Source organism: Felis catus, chromosome C1, assembly GCF_018350175.1.
Source record: "Felis catus isolate Fca126 chromosome C1, F.catus_Fca126_mat1.0, whole genome shotgun sequence".
NCBI classification, from domain to species: Eukaryota; Metazoa; Chordata; class Mammalia; order Carnivora; family Felidae; genus Felis; species Felis catus.
The window spans coordinates 9,442,233-9,465,278 of record NC_058375.1 but is presented as its reverse complement, the minus strand read 5'-3'; the positions used below and the strand labels follow the sequence as shown (position 1 = coordinate 9,465,278).

General features: G+C 46.9%; 1 protein-coding gene across 2 annotated transcripts; it reads right to left on the bottom strand.

The window, feature by feature from the left end:
• Positions 1 to 8,848: 8,848 nt before the first annotated feature.
• On the bottom strand, positions 8,849 to 22,845 carry CFAP107 (cilia and flagella associated protein 107). 2 transcript variants are annotated; one of them, XM_019836201.3, is made up of 5 exons: positions 22,508 to 22,845; positions 15,003 to 15,116; positions 11,525 to 11,702; positions 10,145 to 10,347; positions 8,849 to 9,100 (listed from the first exon to the last, which is right to left on the bottom strand). In XM_019836201.3, the coding sequence occupies exons 1-4, from the start codon at positions 22,619 to 22,621 to the stop codon at positions 10,166 to 10,168; spliced, it is 588 nt and encodes a 195-aa protein (XP_019691760.2). In that variant the 5' UTR covers positions 22,622 to 22,845; the 3' UTR covers positions 8,849 to 9,100; positions 10,145 to 10,165. The 2 variants fall into 2 exon arrangements, with proteins under 2 accessions (XP_019691760.2, XP_003989635.2); XM_003989586.5 differs by lacking the exon at positions 8,849 to 9,100 and having other exon boundaries at positions 9,973 to 10,347.
• Positions 22,846 to 23,046: the final 201 nt, after the last annotated feature.

The window sequence follows — 23,046 nt, the reverse complement described above, 5'->3', positions numbered from 1 at the left end:
ATCAGGCTCTGTGCTGACAGCTCAGAGCCTGAAGCCTGCTTTGGATTCTGTGTCTCCTCTCTCTGCCCCTCCTCCACTGGTGCTCTCTCTCTCTATCTCAAAGATAAATAAACATAAAAAAATTTTTTTAATTAAAAAAATAAAATTCATAGTGCTGATGGACACACAACTCTATGAATAGACTAAAATCACACAATTGTAGCCTACACATAGCTGGATTGTGTGGTATATAGATTATACCCCAGTAAAGCTGTTATTTTTTTTAATGTCACACTTCACACTCATTTTTTTTTTTAATTTTGGAAAACACAACTGCTTTTGATTAAAAAAAAAAAAAGATGGTGTTTATATTTCGTAGCCAATAGGTTGGGAACTGTTATATATAATTTCATTAATAAACATGTTTTTAACATTTTTCCATTTGAGTTGATATAGAAAATATTAATAGACATAACCCACCTGAACAAAAGCTCTTGGGGATCTTTGACACGTTTTTTTTTTTTTTTTAATTTTTTTTTCAACGTTTATTTATTTTTGGGACAGAGAGAGACGGAGCATGAACGGGGGAGGGGCAGAGAGAGAGGGAGACACAGAATCGGAAACAGGCTCCAGGCTCTGAGCCATCAGCCCAGAGCCCGACGCGGGGCTCGAACTCCCGGACCGCGAGATCGTGACCTGGCTGAAGTCGGACGCTTAACCAACTGCGCCACCCAGGCGCCCCTCTTTGACACATTTTAAGGATAAAAAGGAGTCTTTGAGACCAAACTTTGAGACCTGCTGATCTAGGAAGAAAGTTGACCAAAAAGGAAAGCAGTGGTTTCTCCCTAGTGTTGAGAACTTGCATGATGGTTCTTTTCTCCTTATATTGTTAGTTAATGCCCTGCGAGCCACCCACATACACCTGGCATGATCTGACTGGTAGGGGTCAGCGCCCCCGCCCCGGACAGACCACACTCCAGCGGCAACTCCTCACTTGGTTGTGTTAGTTTAGACAGAGAAGTCAATCCTAAATGCAAACATTTCTTTTGTCTCTTCCGTTGCTTTCATTTCTCTTTCCAGTCCAGTTTTTGGCATCACTTCTCAGAATAATTTTAATATGAATCATGAAGTCAGCAACACGCAGTGCCCTACAAACCAACGGAGTGTGGAGAAATGTGGGGTGAGGTCTGGGGTGCAGGGGTACCTCTCCGCGGTGGGACCCGAGGCGCTCGGTTCCATGCCCTGGCTCCTAGCCGGACCCACCAGCCCGGCGGTGCCTGGACCGGTCATTCGTGCAGCGGTTTCCTTATTATGGTTTATGCTTGAAGATGCACTGGGCCAACACCAAAGAATCAAGCCAGCTAGAGTCATATCAAGCTGTCCCCTGAACTTCCAAGTGAAGTTCATCTGCATAACTGGGGCTTCCCCCACCAGCGCCCCTGGTTTGCACTGGGTGCAACTCCCGGCCTGACTTCAGAACCCTTCCCCGACTTGGATCACAGGACATGGTTCTTCAGACCTTGGAAGAGTGGACACGTGGGCGGGCTGGGAGACTGCAAGGTTATCCTCAGGGCCTTCTAGGCCCCAGGACGCCCTCTCCCGGTTCGTGCTGGAGTTGCAGAGCGCCCCCTGGGGCTACCACGAGGCCACATCTCTTTCCAGGGTGGTCCTTCTGCAGGGTGTCTGTCAGTGGCAGAGCCGTTCCCCAGGGTAGGCGGTGACTCAGAGTCCAGGTTCCCAGTAGGTTCCTTGATAGCTGCTTCAGACACAGCCCAGTGGCCACACCCACGCAGACGTAGTCGCTGGTCCGATTAGAGGTTCCCAAGGCGAGCTTTAGGCCCATTCGGATGTCCGCTGCTCTCCCGTCCCAGCCCCAGCTCCAGTTCCCAGCGAGCAGGCGCCACACCCGCGGGGACTATTAGACTTTCCTCTCTCCCACTAACGCTCTTGGTCTTCTAAACCTTTGCTCTTCCAAAGCCTTTTCCAAATCTACAGGGTCCTGTCCCGCCTCATCTGCCTCGTCCCGCACCTCTGTCTGGACCATCTTGTGTCTCTGACCACCAGGGGGCACTGTGGGCCCGGAGTTGGCGGCAGTGGAGGGTCCCCTGGAAAGCACTGGTTTCTGCTTCAACTAGGGGGGAGCGTAGGGAGAGGAAGCTAGGAAGGAAGAAGGTAGCCACGAGGGCAGAGGCCGGCTAGGGTCTCACTGGAAGTTTGTAAGTAGGACTGTGACCTGATGTGATGAATGTTTGCCATTCCTCCTCGCTCCCCTCCCCACACTACGGCTGAATTATGTCCTACGGGGGAGTTAAACAGGGAAGCAGAAACACCAGCCAGGAGACTGCTGCTCCCCATGGGGGATCCTGGTTTGCCCTTGAGTGGCCCTGGGGATAGCTTTGTGGACATCCTGGAGGTGGAATCACTGGGACTTGCTTAGAGCAAATGGCAGGTGTGAGGGGTCAAGAGACCCTCTAAAGCTCGGTCCTGACTTTCTGAGATTAAGAGGAATGGAAGGGAGCAGGTGTATCAAAAAAAAAAAAAAAAAAGGTGGGGAGGGGGTAAGAAGTTAAGAAGTTGGCTGCACTGTATTAGATTGCAGACAATTCTATCACTGAGTGAAAAAATTAAGTACAGAATAGCAAATGCAATAGAATTCTATTCAAATAAAATGATATATATACTCATTCAATCGCTATTTGCAAATGTCTCCGGTTGATTTTGTATTTTTTACCTGATGCTGCAGGGTTGGAGGGGCACCAGCACAATCCAAAGCCGAGGCCCCAGCCAAGGTCAGTTTCAGGTCTGGAGGAGTGACTATAACCACAGTTACACTGCCATCTCTCCAGAGACCTCAGAGACATCCCATTTCTCAGATGGCCGGAATTGGGGCCTCAAAGTGAGCCCTACATAAACTTGCAAGTCAACAAGGGTATGCCTTCAAATTCATGCCCGAATTCTCTGAACCCAACATGGGAGCACCCAAATACATAAGACGGTTAATAACAAACATAAAAAACCTAATCAATAATAATACAACTATAGTAGGGGACTTTAATGCCCCTCTTACATCTGTGGACACGCTTCTAAGCAGAAAACCAACAAGGAAACAATGGGTTTGAATGCCACAGAGGACCAGATGGATGTAACAGATACATTCAGAAAATTTCATCCTCAGACAGCAGAATGCACATTCTTCTTGAGTGCACATGGAACATTCTCCAGAACAGATCACATCTTAGACCACAAAACAGGCCTCAGCAAATTAAAAGGGTCGAAGTCATACCAAGCATCTTTTCTAACCACAACACTATGAAACAAGAAGACGAGCACAAGAAAAAAATTGGAAACAGCACAAATACATGGAGGTTAAAGAACATCTTACTAAAGAATGAATGGGTCAGCCAGAGAATCAAAGAAGAAACTTAAAAGTCTATGGAAACAAATGAAAATGAAAACACGGCAGCCCAAAACCTTTGGGATGCGGCAGAAGGGAGTTCTAAGAGGGAAGTTTATAGCAATACAGGCCTAGCTCAAGAAGCAAGAAAGATCTCAAACAACCTAAGCTTGCATCTAAAGGAGCTAAAAAAAGAACAACAAATGAACCCTGGATCAGAATAATAACCCTGGATCCAGAAAGGGAATAATAAAGATTAGAGTAGAAGTAAACGATATAGGAACTAAAAAAACAATAGAGCAGATCGATGAAACCAGGAACTGGTTCTCTGAAACAAATCAATGAAGAGGGCCTCCTGGTTGGCTCAGGTCATGATCTCACGGCTCGTGGGTTCAAGCCCTGCATTAGGCTTGCTGCTGTCAGCTCAGAGCCCACTTCGGATCTTCTGACCCCTCTCTCTCTCTGCCCTTCCCCTGCTCGTGCTTGGTCTCTCTCTCTCTCTCTCTCTCTCGTAAGTGTCCGACTTTGGCTCAGGTCATGATCTCATGGTTTGTGGGTTCAAGCCCCACATCAGGCTCTGTGCTGACAGCTCAGAGCCTGGAGCCTGCTTCAGAACCTGTGTCTCCCTCTCTCTCTGTTCCTCCCCCACTCGCACTCTGTATCTCTCTCTCCAAAAATAAATAAAGTTTAAAAAAAATGTAAGAAGCTTCTGCACAGCAAAGGAAACAATCAACAAAACTAAAGGACAACCTACTGAATGGGAGAAGATATTTTCAAATGACATGTCTGATAAAGGGTTAAATCTAAACTATATGAAGAACTTATACAAGTCAACACCAAAACAAACAAACAAACAATCCAATAAAAAGTGGGCAGAGGACACGAACAGACATTTCTCCAAAGAATACATCCAGATAGCCAACAGACACGTAAAAATATCCTCATTATCACTCATCGTCAGGGAAGTGCAAGTCAAAAGTATAATGAAATATCACCTCACACGTGTGAAAATGGTTAAAAAAAAAAAAACCTCTAGAAACTAGTGCTGGTGAGGATGTGGAGAAAAAGGAAACTTCTTGCACTGTTGATGGGAACGCAAACTGGTATAGCCATTCTGGAAAACAGTATAGAGATTCCTCAAAAAGTTAAACATGGAACTACCCTACAACCCAGCAACTGTACTGCTGGGTATTTACCCAAAGAATACAAGACCACTAATTCAGAGGGGTGCACGAACCCCTATGTTTACAGCAGCATTATTTACTGTAGCCAAGATATGGAAGCAGCCCAAGTGTCCATCGACTGGTGAATGGTTAAAGGAGATGTGGTGTATATGCAATGGAATATCATTCAGCTGTTAAAAAGAATGAAAACTTGCCATTCGCAACATGGTTGGAGCTAGAGGGTATAATGCTAAGTGAAATAAGTCAGAGAAAGACAAATACCATATGATTTCACTCACAGGTGGAATTTAAGAAACAAAACAAATGAGCGAAGGGGAAAAAAGAGAGAGAAGCCAAGAAACAGACTCGTATCTATGGAGAACAAACTGGATGGTTATCAAAAGGGAGGTGGGAGGAGGATGGGTGAAATAGCACTTGTGATGAGCCCCAGGTGATGAACATAAAAACTTAGGGGCACCTGGGCGGCTCAGTCGGTTAAGCATCTGACTTGAGTTCAGGTCATGATCTCACGGTTTGCAAGTTTGAGCCCCGCGTCGGGCTCTGTGCTGATGGCTCGGAGCCTGGAGCCTGCTTCGGATTCTGTGTCTCCCTCTGTCTCTCTGCCCCTCCCCACTCATGCTCTGTCTCTCTGTCGCTCAAAAAATTAAAAAATTAAAAAAAAAAACTTAAAATAAAAACTTTAAAAAAAATCATTACTGAATTCTCTAAGCATCGGTACACCCAGGTTCACCACCAGCTGCTAGATGTTTTCCAAGAAGAAACAGAAAATCTGGTTTTGAATTATGTTCACGTCTGCAGAATTAGTGTCGATCCCAGAGAAACCCTGAACCCAGAACCATAGCCACCTGTAAACTGGTGTCAAATTGGCCAGTAGGGGGCAGGCTGGTCCCATCCAGTGGGACAGCACCAGGGGTGGCTCCTGGGTTTTGCTCCTGAAGTGCTAGGTTGCAGAGTAAAAACATCAAAGCATCACGTCTTGATGGAGGGAACGGCTGGCTAGACTTGTTCTCTGTGGCCTTGGCTGTTTTCTTGACTGTTGTCTTTATTGAACAAGAGTTGCCACCATTTATGGAGGATATATTACGTACTAAGGTCTGGCCTCAGTATTTCTATCTGCATTAGAGACAGTTATTTGCACCCATTGGTGGAGGAAGAGAGATTCAGAGAGGGGCAGTAACTACTTCAAGGTCACACAGCCTATCCCTGGTGAAACTGGAATTCTAAGGCATGGCTGCCAGTGCTCTTGAACCTTCCACCATGCTGTCCCAGCACCCAGGAATGCACTGCTCATTTTCTACTTTGTAATACATTCTGGACACCCGGCCTCCTAGTGCAGCTGGAGGAAGCCTTACAGAGAATCAGGTCCAGGTGTTTGCTACACTGTTTTCACTGCAGAATCTGTCATTCCAAAGACATCCCGCAACTGAAGCAAGAGGGCAGCCTGCTAGAGCGGTCCCCAAAGTGTGTTCCCCAGACCAGCAGCATCCGCATCACCCGAGAACTTGTTAGAAATGGGACTTCTCGGGGCGCCTGGGTGGCGCAGTCGGTTAAGCGTCCGACTTCAGCCAGGTCACGATCTCGCGGTCCGTGAGTTCGAGCCCCGCGTCAGGCTCTGGGCTGATGGCTCGGAGCCTGGAGCCTGTTTCCGATTCTGTGTCTCCCTCTCGCTCTGCCCCTCCCCTGTTCATGCTCTGTCTCTCTCTGTCCCAAAAATAAACGTTGAAAAAAAATTTTAAAAAAATAAAAAAAAAAAGAAATGGGACTTCTCAAGCCCGCCCGAGACCTACTGAGCCACAAACTCAGAGGACAAGAACCCCACCCCTGCCCAGCGATGCTGATGCTGCTTAAATTGGAGAAGCGAGCTGAGGCGGGGATGTGGGAAAAAGAGCCTCCCTGCCTCAGTTTCTCTCTCCTTTCCACTCCTTTGGAAAAGATTGGGCCCTCCTCCACCCTGGTCTAACGGGGGCCACGGCTACTGGTTGTGCAGCCCAATTTGTTAATCTGGTTACAAATGCTGTAGTCTGGTTTTTGAACACATAATCTGGTTCTAGTACTTCCGGTGACTAGTGTTTACAGCCACTTTTTAATCTGTGAGTGTGGAAGGCAAGGGAGCACTGACTGGTACGGGCAGCCACAGGCCTTGGGTCTGTTCAGTCCCAGCCTCCACCTCCCCAATTGCCTGGAAAGGACTAGATATGTCTTGGGGCTTAAGTGATGGAATACACACGGGGTGCAGAGGGCACCTGCCTTGCATCCAGGCTCCAGGTGAATAATGCACACCCAGCCCCCAACCACAGTCCACACCTTCACCCCCTGAACCTCTAAATAGGTTAGTTTATATTCAAAAAGGACTTTGCAGATGTGGCTAAGGATTTGAGAAGGAGGGGGGGATTATCCTGGATTATCCAGGGCCCAATGTAATGACAAAGGTCCTCCTGAGAGGGAGGCAGAGACAGGTGTCTCATTGATGCTCTGGAAACAGAGAGAAGGGCCATGCATCGAGGCGTGTAGGTGTCCCTTCGAAGCAGGAAAAGACAAGGAACCCAGTCACCCCTAGAGCTTCCAGACCAACTCATAGTGGACTTCTCACCTCCGGAACCGCAAGAGAATAAGCTTTAAGCCGCTAAGTTTGTGGTGTTTGTTACAGCAGCAGGTAGGAAACCCATACACGAGCTTTCTGGGCTCTTAACAGACCTGCCAAGCTCCTTCCCAACACGGAGCCACACACACAGGCTATTCCTGCAGCCTGAGCCGCCCCTCCCCCTTCCCCACCTGCCCCTGCACGAGGCCAGTCCCCTCAATGTCCCGGCCTCAGCCTAAATGTCCCTTCTTCGGGGTAGGCTTCCCTGATATCCTGTCCCCATGCCCCCATTATTGCTCTTAGGGCTTCCCTTCACTTCAGCACCCCTGCCCCCACCGATCTCCCTGATGACCCCTTGGTCCCCAAGGTCCCGAGTTCCATACACCTGTCTCCAACTTCTATCCTGTCCTGTATTGGTTGAAGAGCCCTCTCCTCTGCCTGATGGAAGGTTCTGTGTTGGCACCAGCTCCCCAGATCTCAAAGGATGTTTACGGGATGAATGAGTGGCTCCTGGAGGGGTAAGGAAGTCCAGCTGGGCGCCAGCCCACAGCTGTCACTTGGAAGCTCTTCTCCTAGCACAACATCCTTTATTCCTCTTCCTCTTCTGGTCCATCCCTCATTCAACAAACATGACTCAGCACCTCGCATGCAGTGCCAGGCTCTGACTTCAGGAAGCTTCGAGTCTCGTAGGGAAGACAAGGTCATTGAACAGACGCTTGGAGAAATGAGTGATGGCTCTGAAGTGTGCTGAGGTCAATCTAGAGAAGCCCGGAGCCAGCAGGTGTCCCTGGCAGGGATAGCCCGAACCCAGTCTTCCTGTCAAATGTGACACTTTGAGTCACATTACCTGTGGCACAGAATTAAAGTCAACCACACACACGTGCCCCTGAGCCACACGCACGGCGGATCGACGTGTCCAGCTGGTCCCAAGGGTTTCTGCTGGCATTTCTTTGAAAAGACAGTTTTGCACCAGACCTAAGCATGCTTGCTCTGTGACCAGCCTGCCTAGGACTCATTCCCTGTGCAACTGTAGACCAGGCAGTTAATCTCTATGGTCTGTTCCCTCATCTGTAAACAGAAATGACATTTATAATCCCTATTGGGGCATGTATTATAGATGGTGGTGGTGACAAGACAATGAGATAACCTAATTAGGCCCAGATCCCGGGCCTTCAACCCAGAATAAATATTAACTTGGGTTTTTTCCCGCCCACCACCCCCCCCCCCGTCCCAGCTTTTTTTTTTTTTTTCTTGATTATTTGCTAGAATGTGGTAGCAGGTGCCAAAAATGTAAGGAAAAGCATCACGGAAAATACTTCTACGCATTCCTTTTTCTCCAAAGCAGAGAAAACAACTGTTTGTCGTAGCAGATGTGAGATGGGCTGGCAGAGACTCAGAACTGCATTGATGCATCACCATGGACAGATGGCCGGGTTCTAAAGTATGGAGGAGCAGAAAAGTGACTTCCTCTCTGATGCTGGCAGAAGGATTCCAGGTGGGCTCGCTTTTCCCTGAGTCAGAAGTGAGAGGGCCTGGGTGGCTCTGTCAGTTAAGCTCCTGACTCTTGATTTCATCTCAGGTCATAATTTCACAGGTTTGAGCCCCGTGTCAGGCTCCTAACGTGGGATTCTCTCTCTCCCTCTCTCTCTGCCCCTCCTCCCCTCCCTCTCTTGCTCTCAAAAATAAACAAATAACTTTTAAAAAAAGAGGTGGGAGAAGCCAAGATCTTGGAAGAATAAGGGGTCTTTGGACATCAGGATGGGTTGGGGTCTGGATGGAGGTCCACCCTGGGGACAGGGGTTGGGGAGAGCAGCTATATGGAGGCTCAAAGTGTGGAACTGGACTGGGTCATGGTGAGTGGGGTACAGCGTGGGTCCAGAGAGGAGCCCCCAAAGAGACAACAGTCCATTCATCCATCCAGCCAAGGATTATTCAGCACCAACTCTCCACGGAGCACTGCACCTACAGTAATGAATGCAGATCATCAGGGTGGAGGCATCAGGCAGGGAAGGCCATACAGAGAAAGCAGGCTATAACCATCCAACTGTGTCAGTGAGAGAGGACAGAGGAGGCCGGCCGCTCTCAACCAGAGGCTGGACTCCACGCCAAGTGGCAGAACATGCCTCTAGGGACTCCATCCTGGGCGAGGACAGCACCAAGTGCCTGAGCCAGGACAGTGCCCTGTCCTTCTGTCAGGGGGTCCATCCTTGTTCCAAGACACTCACTGAAAAAGCCCCCATTCCCTGGAGCACCTGGGTGGCTCAGCCAGTTAAGCGTCTGACTTCAGCTCGGGTCATGATCTCTCGGTTCATGGGTTTGAGCCCAGCATCGGGCTCTGTGCTGACCTCTCTCTCCGCCTCTCCCCTGCTTGTGCTCTGTCTCTCTCTGTCTCTCAAAAATAAATAAATGTTAAAAAAAATTCTTTACATAAATAAATAAAAAATCCCCCATCCTCAAACTCAACTCTGGAAAAGATTTGAGAGCTCGGAGGTGGAGGGGAGATGCTGTGTGTCTCCCTTCTTCTGAGCCCCTGGGGAGACAACGACGTGCTGGGCACCCCCCTCCCCCCTCCCCCCCACCACGGATGGCCAGCTCCTGCAGGGTGCCTGCCCTCCCCATAACCACATTCGACCCTTCCCCGGAGTTCTGCAGCGGGTCTCGTGGTCAGACCCCCTTCTCCATGGACCAGACACTCCTGGAGGGCGTCTATGCGGTGAGAACCTGCAGGAATCACGTCACCTCTCTGGGCCTCAGTTCCCCCTCACGTGAAAGGCCGGGGGAGGAACTTAAGAGTCCTGACATTCTGCAGGGTTGTGCATATAGCTGCCACTCCATTGCCTGGAAGAGCTTTAATTATGGGATGGAAAAGAAAGGAGCCTGAGGGTTTGGAGGACACAGACCATGAACTAGGGGCCTCAGCCGGGCGGATTTAGCACTCTGGGTGTGTCTGCAGCCACCTGCGGCCTGGCGGGTCCAACAGCACACTGGGGCTCCGGTCGGACCCACCTGCACAGCCCGTGGCCGTTCTCAGAAGTGCGGGACAGGGTGCAGGCGAGGGGGAGGGACAGGGATGGCGTGCTCCCGCCGGGACATGGCACACAGCGGCGGTCTCGGGTAGGACGAGGTGTAAATGCTCTCCCTCGGGGCAGCCCTGGGCGTGAGCCACCTCTGCTTCAGCTGCTCATAGAGTCCATAGTTGGTAGGGGGAGCTGCAAGAGAAGCCGGGGTCTGCGTGAACGGGACCGGGCGTAGACTGGCCGGGGGACAGCGCGGCGGGGGCCCTGGGGGTTTCCCGGAGCGAGGCTGGCCGGGCTCCGGAGGGAAGAAGGGCTTGCAGGGGGCCGGCTCCCTGTGTCCTCAGGAGGGACCAGGCGCCGGTCTGTGGGCCTCGGAGAAGTCAGCGCCGTGACTGGTTAAGGATGGAGGGGAGCGTCCTGCCCCAGCGGCGAAGCGAGCAGTGCAGGTGTGTGAAGGCTGATGTCGAGGACAAACCCCAGGGTAACGGGGCGTGGCGCGCAGGTCACCATCGGACCCTCGCTCCTTTGCGTGGAAGGGTGGGAGTACAAAACATAGGGTGCAGAGAAAGAGGGCAGCTTGAAATGTAAATCAGATCAAGGCCCTCTCTTACAAAAATCACTCCAAAGTCCTAGTTCCGCTGGAAGGACACGGCCCCCCTCCTCACTGTGGCCTCCGAGCCCTGATGTGGTCTTCCCGTACTCCTGCCTTTTCACTTGCCATTCCCTCGCCTGGAATGCTCTCCCCCCACCCCCCCACTCCTGTATGGCTCCCTCCTTCTTGACTCAGCTGTCTCTCCCAGAAAGACCATCCGGCATCATTCCACCCGAAGGAAATTCACAAACATCCGCCTCATTTTCTGTTGCTTACCTGTAAGTTTTCTTCATGACGCACATCCCTGTCCAAAATCACCGTATTTACTAGATCTTAAGGTATCTTATGCATGCATGGCGTCTGATCTGAGACCCACTGGAATGACAACTCCCCAAGGGCAGGAATTTCTCCCCTGTGTGTCACTCCTGTGTCCTCAGGTGCTCCCGCAGGGCAGGGCCCCTGGGAAGTAACAGTCCCCATTTAGCACAGCTGCCTGATCCGAATGTGCAGCGGTGTTGTTCCTGCCACCTGTGCTCAGGTGACCATGTTTCCATGGTGCACGCAGGTGAGGGCTCCAGTGCACGGCCAGCGTCACCTCTGTGTCAGGGGGCAGGAGCAGGCAGCAGCCCTGGGGGGAAACGGGATTCTCCCGCTCTCGGGTCATTCTGATGCCCTCGCTGCGCGTCTTTCAGCCTGTGCCCGGCACACCTCAGCCCTACGCGGCTGTGGACCCCTCGCAGCCCACTACAGGGGGGAAATCCTGAATTATACAAATACCAAGAAGGGGGAAGTCTGCTTTCTCCGGGAGCCACAGCAACTTGTGTCCACTCCAGGTGCGACGCGGGGGCAGGCTGGGGTTGTAATTATGCCGGTTGTAATGGTCGTCATATGTGCTAATCAGATGGCGGTGTGAGGGCTCCTGGTGGTGCGTCAGCAGGTGTTTGTACGGGAGCCCCTGGAAGGACAGACACAGCGGGTGTGTTACTGGTCAGAGCAAGGCATCCACGGGGCGGTGGACGGAGGCAGAAACTGTTGCCACCGAGGCTCGTGGTGCTGATGGCGAGGAGGCTTCCACGGGCCGGCGGCGACGGTCTGCCGCCTGGGCCCTCAGGGCCACCAAACGGGAGACGCGGTTGTCTGGCCCACCCGACACAGCTCACCTTCACACACACATTCCATCTTGGCTGCGGTCCGTTCTCCGTATGAGGGCCCCCAACCCATGCCAAGTCAATTCATCCCTAGAATGGGCAGTGGGGACACATTAAAATGGAAGTCAGGACATCCAGCCGAATGGGAAGAGTCAGAACCATCTCAGTGCTGCCCTGTGATCTGAAATTATACCCTCTGATTTGTCTCGAGTCTCATCCATCCAAGTGCCTATTTCCATGGCGAGAGAAAGACGTTGAATACCGAGCCTGACATATGCACCTTGTATTTCAATCAGTTACTATGGGAAGAATCAGATATGCCCCATAAATTGCCTTCTCCTGCAAAGGATTTATGGCTCCCTCAGCTGGAAACGTGGGGAGCGATTTCTTTGGTGGGGGTTATTTACAAGGAGAAGAAAGCCATGTTCTCCTTATTCTGGGACATTTGCCTGCATCAGTGCTTTTCCTAAGAAAATCCTCTTGGCCCAGCAAGGGAATCTTGGAGGACTGGGCTGATTTACAGGGGAAGATAACGTGGATTTCCATGCCTGTTCTCTTGTCTGGACCAAACAGGGAGGTCTGTGTCTGCTATGGTCTGGAAACGCTGACTGCACATAATATTTCAAGTAGTGGTTCCATAAATAAGTCAGATCACAATGCCGCAGGGAGACAAGGGGGGAGGCACAGACATTAAGCAGGGGTTCCCAAGATCCGTATCACTGGGTGCCCAGAGTACATTTCCAGCGCCAGGGAGGGCACATTGGCGGAGGGCGGGGGGCTTCCCATGAACCAAGGGAAGTGCTGGGGAGGCATCACGGCAGGGAAAGGAGAACAGCTACAAGTTTCTCTTGGTTTGGGGTGTGGCCCTGCTGTCTGGATTATGTACCTAGGATTTTTGTTTTGATCAGGTATGGTCAGGTGGCAGAGAGGGAGACAGCTGCCTTTGAAAGAAACAGTTTTGAAAGACATGCCACACCACATGGGGCCACATTAGGGAAACACCCAGAAGGAGAGGAAGAGAGAGAGCATGACCCAGGTTGTCCATGTGGTTTCCAAGGGAAGGAACAGGTGAGGCAGGATAGTCAAGTTTGAGTGGAGGATTACAGAGTTTGAATGATTTCAGCAGGCTCTGGGCTATAGGGGTGCCCACTCTTGTTGGTGCCTGGCCCTGGAGTGATTTGGGGCAAAAGGATATTGACTTGGCATAGAAGCATTAGATAAAAGAGGTGGTTGGGATATGGGCTCTGGGTTGGTTGCTTTGTATCCTAAAAGCTTGTTTACAGGCAAGTTGTGTACTATCTCTAGGAATTAGCAAGCCCTGGGAAGGCAGTCTCTCCAGGATCAGCAAGGCCCCTAAGATGTCAAGCCATCTAAAATACAAAACATAGGGGGCGCCTGGGTGGCTCAGTTGGCTAAGCGTCTGACTCTTGGTTTTGGCTCAGGTCATGATCTCACGGTTCATGAGTTCAAGTCCCGCATCGGGCTCTGCGCTGACAGTGGGCAGCCTGCTTGGGATTCTTTCTTCCCCTCCCCCACTCACTCTCTCTTTCTCTTTCTCAAAAATAAATAAATAAACTTTAAGAAATTAATAAAATAAAATAAAATACAGAACATAGAAAATTTGGTTAATACACCTGCCTAGGGCCAAAGCACAGGAAGGGGGTTTTCCCTGGGGAATGCTAACCCCATCTATCCAAAGTCAATTTGAAGGGAGATCAGCATTTGCCTAAGAAGGGGGAGGTGTGAGGTGGGGGATGGGAGAGGCGCAGAATGAAATCCACAGAACAGTTGACAGACTGAAACGGCTGTTCAGAAGCAACGCTGTGTCCAGGGTCCCTGGCACACAGATATTTGAACAGAGTCCTTAGAAGCGAATATCTGATTGCTTGGTTCTATTTTGTGTATTTGTTGGCAGGGGGCTTCTTAATTTTAAACAGACTCTGTGTGTGTGTGTGTGTGTGTGTGTGTGTGTGTGTGTTTATCTCATCAGGGTTTGTTATGAGTCCAAAGAGAGGACACCTAATGTGTATCGAGAACTAGCCTAAGTACTTCTTATGTATTGATAACTGGGGACCAGGATCCCCAGATCATGAGTTTTTATTTTGACTTCCTTACATTAACAGGCATTTGGCACGCTAGTGGCAAAGGCTAGTAGCTCCAGACCATCAGCAGGGTCTGTGGATGCCAGCGTGCTCCAGGAAAGTCAGTGCAATCCAAAGATGCCAGGATTGTCCAGAGATGCCAACACAGCCCAGCGGTGCCAGCACAGAGCTGAAAATTTGCTGCTATTTATACTAAGATAGACCCCCAGAATGCAGAAGACAGAGTCAACTCCAGCAGATAGTGTAAAGGAATATGAAGATACTTCTTGCTTGATTTACAGACCAGCCACCTGCTTTGTCCCTTACCAACCAGCCAAACGGTTTTGGACAAACCATTGACCACACCTGGGACACCTTTTTATCTGAAAAGGAGGGTGCTGGGCTGAACTATCTCTCAGATCCCTTCCAGCTCCAAAATGCTTCCATCTGACAATGTCCACCCCTCACTCTGGGCCCGCACCCTGAGTTTAGGCAGGTAAGGGTTAGTTGGGTCATGGTGGGGGACGTGTCCTGAGGATGCAGTGCCCTGCTTCCTGCTCCGGAGGCCTGTGACACAATGATGCACATAGGCCCTCAATGAGTGGGAGAGGACAGAATGGCCCTTGATTTTATACAAAAGACCAGGAAGTTGGGGCATAGATGATGCAAAACACTGCTGTTCAAGCATCACTGCTACTTGTTTTTGGAGGACCTCCTCTATTTCCTCACTATGTTCACCTAATTCAGTATTTACTCTTTGCCTACCTCCTGTTGGGAAAGTGTGGGGGAACGGGGAAAATGATCCAAGAAAGTGCTGGGGTACAGGGCAGAGGGAATGCTACTGGCTTGACATTTGGTGGGTTGTAAATAAAGGTGAATGCCATCAGTGGCCCCCGGGTGGGGGAGGATGCCCACGAGACTGCTTCTGTGTCCCCAGAGGGAACCGAGCCTAGAAGGAGGTGGTGTCTCCTGAGCTCTGGAGGGGATCCCAGGCCTGAGTGTGGGGCCCCCACCTCCCCCACTTACCTCCACTCTCCTCTTGCCATACCACCTGGAGATCTGGTCGGGTCTATGGCCCGGGAAGGGGACATACTCTTTTCTGTAAATGGACTGAGGTGTTTCCTCCATGGCTTTGGTGAACTGAAAAAGACCAAATACTCAGGATAACTTCTGTGATGCACCTTCTCATGCTTCTGTAGTGTCCCCTCCCCTCCTGGGCTATGGGAGGCTGGGCAGAGGAAGGATAGACATGACCCCAGGGCAACAGCCTACACAAGCCGGGCTTCATTTTGCCCCCTCCCTCCCAGAACTTGGAAAGGAACATGCTCAGGCCATTGGCACCCACCCCACTGCCCAGACCCACGCCTCAGGAAAGCTGTTCCTTGGGTCACCCGACCACTTGTCATGGTCTGCATCTGTTCCCTTTGTCCTCTCTCTCCCTGCTCTCCACTCCGGCTAGCCTCCTTCTTTTCTTCTTCTTTGTTTTCCTCGCTCTTCCCAGTTCCACTCTTTTTCCCCCCATTATCTTATGTCTCCTGGTTCAGTTCTTAAACATTGATTGTGGTAAAATATACGTAACAAAATTTACCATTTCAACCATTTTTATGCACACGGTTCGGGAGCATTAAGTACATTGATATGGTTGTACAGCCATTAACACCATCAGTCTCCAGAACATCATCTTCTCACACTAAAACCCTGAACCCATTAACTGGCTCCCTCCCCAGCCCCTGGCATACCCCATTCTACTTTCTGTCTCTATGAATTTGGCTCCTCTGGGGAGCACACACAAGTGGAATCCTACAGTATTTGTCCTTTGGGGCCTGGCCTATGTCACTTAGCATAGTGTCTTCGAGGTAGGATTGTCTTTCTTTTCAAGGCTGACTACTGTTTCGTTGTATGTATATGCTACCTTTTGCGTACCCATCCTACCGTTGGGCTGCCTTGAATAATGCTGCTACACACATAATGTATGAACCTCTCTCTTCCAGATCCTGGTTTTAGTTCTGATGGTTATAAACCCAGAACTGGAGTTGCTAGATGATATGGTTGTTCTATGTGTACTGTTTTTAGCAACTGCCATAGCTTCTGTCTCCCACAGCAGCTATACCGTTTTACATTCCCACTAGCAACGTACAAGGGTTCTGATTTCACTTACATGCACACCAACACTTATTATTTTCTTTTTCTTTCTTTTTTTTCAATATTAGCCATCTTAATGGGTGTGAAGTGGTATCTCGCGGTTTTGACTTGCTTTTCCCTAATGACCAGTGATGTTGAGTATCTTTTCATGTGCTTTTTGGCCATTTGCATAACTTGGAGGAATATCTTTTCCAGTTTTTTTCCCCATTTTTAATTGTTCGTTTGCTTTTTTGTTGTTGAACTTTAGGAGTTCTTTATATATTTTGGATATTAATCCTTTATCATATGTAATATTTGCAAACATATTCTCCCATTCCATGGGTCACCTTTTCACTCTGTTGATAGTGTTCTTTGATGCCTAAAAGACTTCAATTTTGATGAAATCCAATTTATATATTTTTTTTCTTTTGTTACCTATGATTTTGGTGTCCTATCCAAGAAATCATTGCTAAATCCAATGTCATGAAGTTTTCCTATGTTTTCTTCTAAGAGTTTTACCATTTTAAGTCTTACATCTAACTTTTTGATCCGTTTTGAATTAATTTCTGTATGTGGTGTAAGATAAAGGTCCAACTTCATTCTCTTGCCTGTGGATATGCAGTTTTCCCAACACCATTTGTTGAAAACACTATTTTTTCTCCATTGAATGATCCCTGTTGAAATCATTTGACCAGATAAGTGAGGACTTACTTCTGAGCTCTTTATTTTATTCCATTGGTTTATATTACTGCCTTTATGCCAATATATCAATATTTGGTTACTGTAGTTTGTAATAATTTTTGAAATCAGAGAATGTGAATCCTCCAACTTTGTACTTCTTTTCAAGATTGTTTTGACTATTCTCGAGAATGGTCTCTTGAGATTCCAAGTGAATTTTAGGGTGGATTTTTTAATTTCTGCAAAAAAGATCATAAGGATTGCATTGCATGTGTAGCCATTTTGGGGTGGTATTGACATCTTAATGATATTAAATCTTTCCATCCATGGACATAGGAGGTATTTCCATCTATTGGCATAAACTTTCATTTCTTTCAGTCATATTTTGTAATTTTCATTGTATAGGTCTTTTGCTTCTTTGGTTAAGTTTATTCCTAACTATTTTATTCTTTTTGATGCTATTATATATTTTTTTTCAACGTTTATTTATTTTTGGGACAGAGAGAGACAGAGCATGAACGGGCGAGGGGCAGAGAGAGAGGGAGACACAGAATCGGAAACAGGCTCCAGGCTCTGAGCCATCAGCCCAGAGCCTGACGCGGGGCTCGAACTCACGGACTGCGAGATCGTGACCTGGCTGAAGTCGGACGCTTAACCGACTGCGCCACCCAGGCGCCCCGATGCTATTATAAATAGACTTTTTTAAATCCCCCTTTTAGATAGTTCATTTTTAGTGTATAGAAATGCAACTGATTTTTGCAATTTGATTTTTGTATCCTGCTACTTTGATGAATTCATTTATTAGTTTTGACAGGTTTTTCTGGGGTTTTTTGTTGTTTGTTTTGTCTCTGTATGTGTGGTCTCTAAGGTTGGTACATATAAGATCCCTCATCTGCAAACAGAGATAATTTTACTTCTTCCTTTCCAATTTCTTGTTATTTCTTTTTCTTGCCTAATTGCTCTGGCTAGAACTTTTAATACTATGTTGAATAGAACTGGCAAAGCAGGCATCCTTGTCTTATTCCTGATCTTAGAGGAAATTATTTTTGGGTTATTTACCACTGAGTACGATGATAGCTGTGGGCTTTTCATTTATGGCCTTTGTTATGTTATAGTAGTAAAATACTGAGAATTCACAAGAAAAGCCATCTAGTCATGGACTTTCATTTGGGAGATTTTTTTTAATGTTTGTTTATTTTTTGAGAGAGAAGGAGAGAGAGAATCCCAAGCAAGCTCCTCACTGACAGCACAGAGCCCAGTGCGGGGCTCAATTCCACAAACCATGAGATCATGACCTGAGCCAAAATCAAGAGTCGGACACCTAACCAACTGAGCCACCTAGGCGCCCCAGGAGATGTTTTTATTACTGAATCAATTTGCTCACTAGTTCTAGAACTATTCAAATTTTCTATTTCTTTGTGACCCTTTCTTCAATATGTACTCTCCTTATTTGGTTCTTGTAACAGTTTTTGACTTAAAGTCTACTTTTTATGATGTTGGTATAGCCATGCCACTCTCTTTTGATTGTTATCTGTATGGATATCTTTTTTCACTTCCAACCTACACATGCCCTTAGATCTAAAGACTGTCTCATGTGTGTCATATACTTGCATCCCAGGTTTGGGTTTTTTCCCCCATTTGCCAATCTATGTCTTTTGGTTGAAAGTTTAATCTATTTACATTTAAAGTAATGACTGTCGGGGAGGACTTCATTTAACTACTTTGTTATTTATTTTGTTACAGGGTTTTTGGTCCCTCATTTCTTCCATTACTACTTTCATTTGTGTAGTTGACTTTTTGTAGTGACACATTTTTATTTTCTTCGTTTCCTTTTGTGTATACTCTGGAGATATTTTCTTTGTAGTTATCATAGAGATTGCATATAACATCCTAAACTTATAATAATCATTTTAATAATCTATTTTAAATTGGTACCAACTTGACTCAGCTCAGACGTAAAAACTGTGCTCCTGTACAGCCCTGCCATCTCCCATTTTATGTTACGGATGTCATAAATGGCATCTGGATATATTTTGTACACATTAACATGGATTTATAATTATTTTTATGCATTTGGTCTTTAAATCCCATAAAAAATAGTGGAGTTACAAACCAAAATCACAATAATAGTGGTTTTTATATTTGTTCATGTGTTTAACCTGTACCAGAGGTCTTTATTTCATATGACTTTGAGTTACTGTCTAGCATTGCTCTGTTTCTTACAGGGCAGGCCTAGTGGTCATGAACTCCTTCTGCTTTGGTTTATCTGGGGCTGTTTTAGTTTCTCCTTCATTTCTGAAGGACAGTTTTGGTAGCTATAATATTCTCAGTTGATAAGTTTTGTGGATTTTTTTTTTTTTTTTTTAGCACTTTAAATATATCACCCCACCCCTTTCTGGACTACATGGTTTCTGCTGAGAAATCTACAGATAATCTCATAAAGGCATCTTTGTACAGTGATGAGTCATTTTGATTTTGATGCTTTCAAAATTCTCTCTTTGTCTTTGACTTTCAACAGGTTGAGTATAATATGTCTTTGTGTGGGTCTCTTTGGATGTATCTTTTTGGAATTCACTGAGCTTCCTGGATTTGTAGACCCATATCTTTTCTTCAAATTTAGGAATTTTTCAGCCATTGTTTCTTCATATACTCTCTCTACTCCCTTCTCTTTTTTCTCCCATAATGTGTATACTGGTCTGCATAAGGTCTGCATAATGGTGTCTCATAAGTCCTTAGACTCTGTTCACATTTCTTTCTTTCTTTCTTTCTTTTTTTTTTTTTTTGGTCTTCTCAGACTCAAGAATTTCAAATGATCTCTCTTCAAGTTCTCCAAACACCTCTAGTGAATTTTTTCAATGTAGTTATTGAATTTTTCAGCTGCATAATTTCTATTTGATTTCTTTTTATAATTTCTATTTTTTACTGATATTCTTATTTTGTTCATATATCATTTTCCTGATTTCCTTTAGTTCCTTTGTTCATGTCTTCTTTAAGCTCTTTAAGCATATTTAAGACTTTTTAAGTTTTTGTTTAGTCCTTCTGATGTCTGTCTTTCCCCAGGGCAGTTTTCCCCACTTGGTTTTCTTCCCTTCAGTGGGCCATGTTTGACTATTCCTTTGTATGTCCTGTAATTTTTTGTCGAACATGGACATTTGTAAAAACAGCCCCCTCTCATAGTCTTTGCAAACTGGCTCCATTTAAGGGAAGATCTCCACTAATTAACAGGGCATGTTCTGAGGCTTGGAATCAGATATGAAGGAAGGCTTAAGTTCTCAGGAGTTTTCTGAGCATGCATCTTGCCTGGGCCCGTGTATGTGTGTGTGTGTACCTTTGTATTTAGTCTGTATTCACAGCTACTTTAAAATGCCCTAATTTCCTAAAGAGTGTCTCCCCTGCTTCTTCTCAAGGCCCTTTATGTTCCATTGTATTCCTCTACCTGTAATCTCAGGCCTCAGACCTTCACTGGTTTTTAGTCCCCTGGCAACTTTTGCTCACTGTAACCAGTCTGCTTTCAACAGCCTTTCTTGGCCTGAAACATGAACTATGACACTTTTCCCCATCTGAGCTCTGAGTCAAGAAAAACAGAGACCAGTTCTTTAGGCAGCCTCCAGACAGATTAAAACGTTGCCCCATTCAATAGCCAAAGTACGGAAAGAGCTCAGATGTCCATCAACTGACGAATGGATAAAGAAGATGTGGTTTATATACACAATGGAATACTACTTGGCAATGAGAAAGAATGAAATCCTCTCATTTGCAACAACGTGGATTGAACTGTAGGGTATTGTGCCAAGTGAAATAAGTCAGTGAGAGAAAGACAGATACCATATATTTCCATTCATATGTGGAACTTGAGAAACTTAACAGAAGACCATGGCAGAAGGGAAGGGGAAAAAATAGTTTCAAACAGACGGGGAGGCAAACCATAAGAGACTCTTAAATACAGAGAACAAACTGAGGGTGGATGGGGGGCGGTGGGGGAGAGGGGAAAATGGGTGATGGGCATTGAGAAGGGCACTTGTTGGGATGAGCACTGGGTGTTGTATGGAAGCGATGAATCACGGGAATCTACCCCTGAAACCAAGAGCACACTGCATACACTGTATGTTAGCTAACTTGACAATAAACTACATTAAAAAAATAAAAATAAAAAGTTTGATGTCCAAAAAGTAAAAAAATAAAAAATAAAAATTTTAGCCCTCTTTTCCTCTTTGCAGAAAAAAAAAAAAATGTGCCTCTACTCTCTCTGGGCTCAAGGGAGGGGGAATGGGCTCTAAGCCACTGCTTCTCTGAAACTGAACTATGCTGTTCTAAGGAGAGAATGGGGGAAAAAAGCAACTAAAAATACCTTAGAATTTCCTACCATTTTGAATGTGACTTTTTCTAAACTGGGCCTTTTTTTTGTTCACTGTGGACCTTTAACTATTTCCCAGAGCTCTTGTATAGTTGTTTTAGACAGGCCACAGTTGTTTCTTAAGTGTTTCCATGGGAGAATAAGGAGCTGGAGCTTCTCGTCTACCAGGTTTCTGATATCACTCCAACTCTGCTCTCTTTATGCAATCTCTTCTAAGTATAGGACCAACCCATAGTATTCCTGGATACTACCTCACCCACAAGAGCCTGGAGGATTGCTCAGCCAGTTCTTCTTGCCCTTGGAACTTCTCTTACACACACCCTTCCTCCCCAAATAAGGCCAAGTGAAATCAGAGCTAACAATGGCCATAGACCACATCTAGCCAGAGGGCTGGTGAATTCCAATGTTCTCCCCGAAAACAGCCTTTACCGATTCTCAGAAGTCACCACCAACCTTCTCCACACTTAAACCAAAGCCTCCAATTGTATTTCACTCTCTTTTCTTTGCTCATTTCCCAAGAAGAAATGAGGATGTCTACATGTCTCTGCAGACATTTAAGTGGCTCAGTCTTGATTGCCACTAATGAAAATATTTAATTTCAAGTAGGCCAATTCAGGCAAAGTATTTTTGTTGTGGCCTTAAAATACACGGGAACACCAAGAGCCCATTCGTTCTGTTTTGAAAATAAAAACTGAGGGGCGCCTGGGTGGCTCAGTCGGTTGAGCGTCCGACTTCGGCTCAGGTCATGATCTCGTGGTTTGTGAGTTCGAGTCCTGCGTCAGGCTCTGTGCTGACAGCTCAGAGCCTGGGGCCTGCTTCAGATTCTGTGTCTCCCTCTCTCTCTGCCCCTCCCCTGCTCATGGTCTGTCTCTCTCTGTCTCAAAAATAAATAAAAACATTAAAAAATTAAAAAAAAAAATAAAAGAAAAACTGAAACGCACAGGCCGGGCAAGGTTGTGGAACAGGTGCCACAGAGCAGCAGCCCATCCCTGGACATCAATGTAGAAGAGTGGCAACACTTCCTTGGCAAGTACCACACTCTGGGAAGGGCCAGGCCAGGGAGAACGGATGTTCTTCAGGTCAGGATGCAGAGGAGTTAGAGACAGGGAGCACCAGATGCCTAGAAACACTCCACTGAAAATAATGCTGTAAGGCACAGCTATATTCATACCTGTACTATCGTGTTTTCAAGCTATACCAGGGACCTTGCTGATTACTTGAATGTAACTCCTCTCCGAAGAGCACAGAGACCCTAATACTCCATTCTTAAGATGTAACTATCTATGGCCCCTAATTTGGAAATAGTAATGACCTCACTCCTACCTCTGCCTGCCAGTCCATCCCCCAAGCCCTCTGTCCACTCTCTCCCTTTCCTTACCTTCCTCCTCTCTTCCACCCAGTTTCCAGTGAGCACTCGGGTTGAATACTTGGTCTCCACCTTCCAGCCTGGAGTAGAGAATGACTGTGGACTTACTGCAGTCAAAAACTGCATGGTAAGTGCTTGCCCCGAGTCTTTAGACTTGAGACAGTTTCAGGCTTTAGGGGTGGGTAGATGTTATGAAGTTGCTGAGTGTAGGGTGTCTTTCTCTCTTATCGTCCCAGCCACTCTTCTGAGTGGATAGAGATGACACCCTGCCAACTTCACAAAATAGATGGGCCTGAGAGTCTGCTTTCTGCCTCCAGGGAGAGGTGATGTGATCTTGGATTCCCTACTGTTGACTGTCTCCATGGTGATAGATTGTGTATAAATACTCTCCTGAAGGGAGAAGCTGATTCTTCAGGAGCAAAACTGACCTCATAAAAGCAAATCAAACCAGCAATAACCACCACAAATGCAGGAGCCAGAAGGGCTTGGTGTTCGTGCTGTGACCCCGTGAGAGGCATCATCTTTAAGACACTCTTTACAAGGGTGAGTTG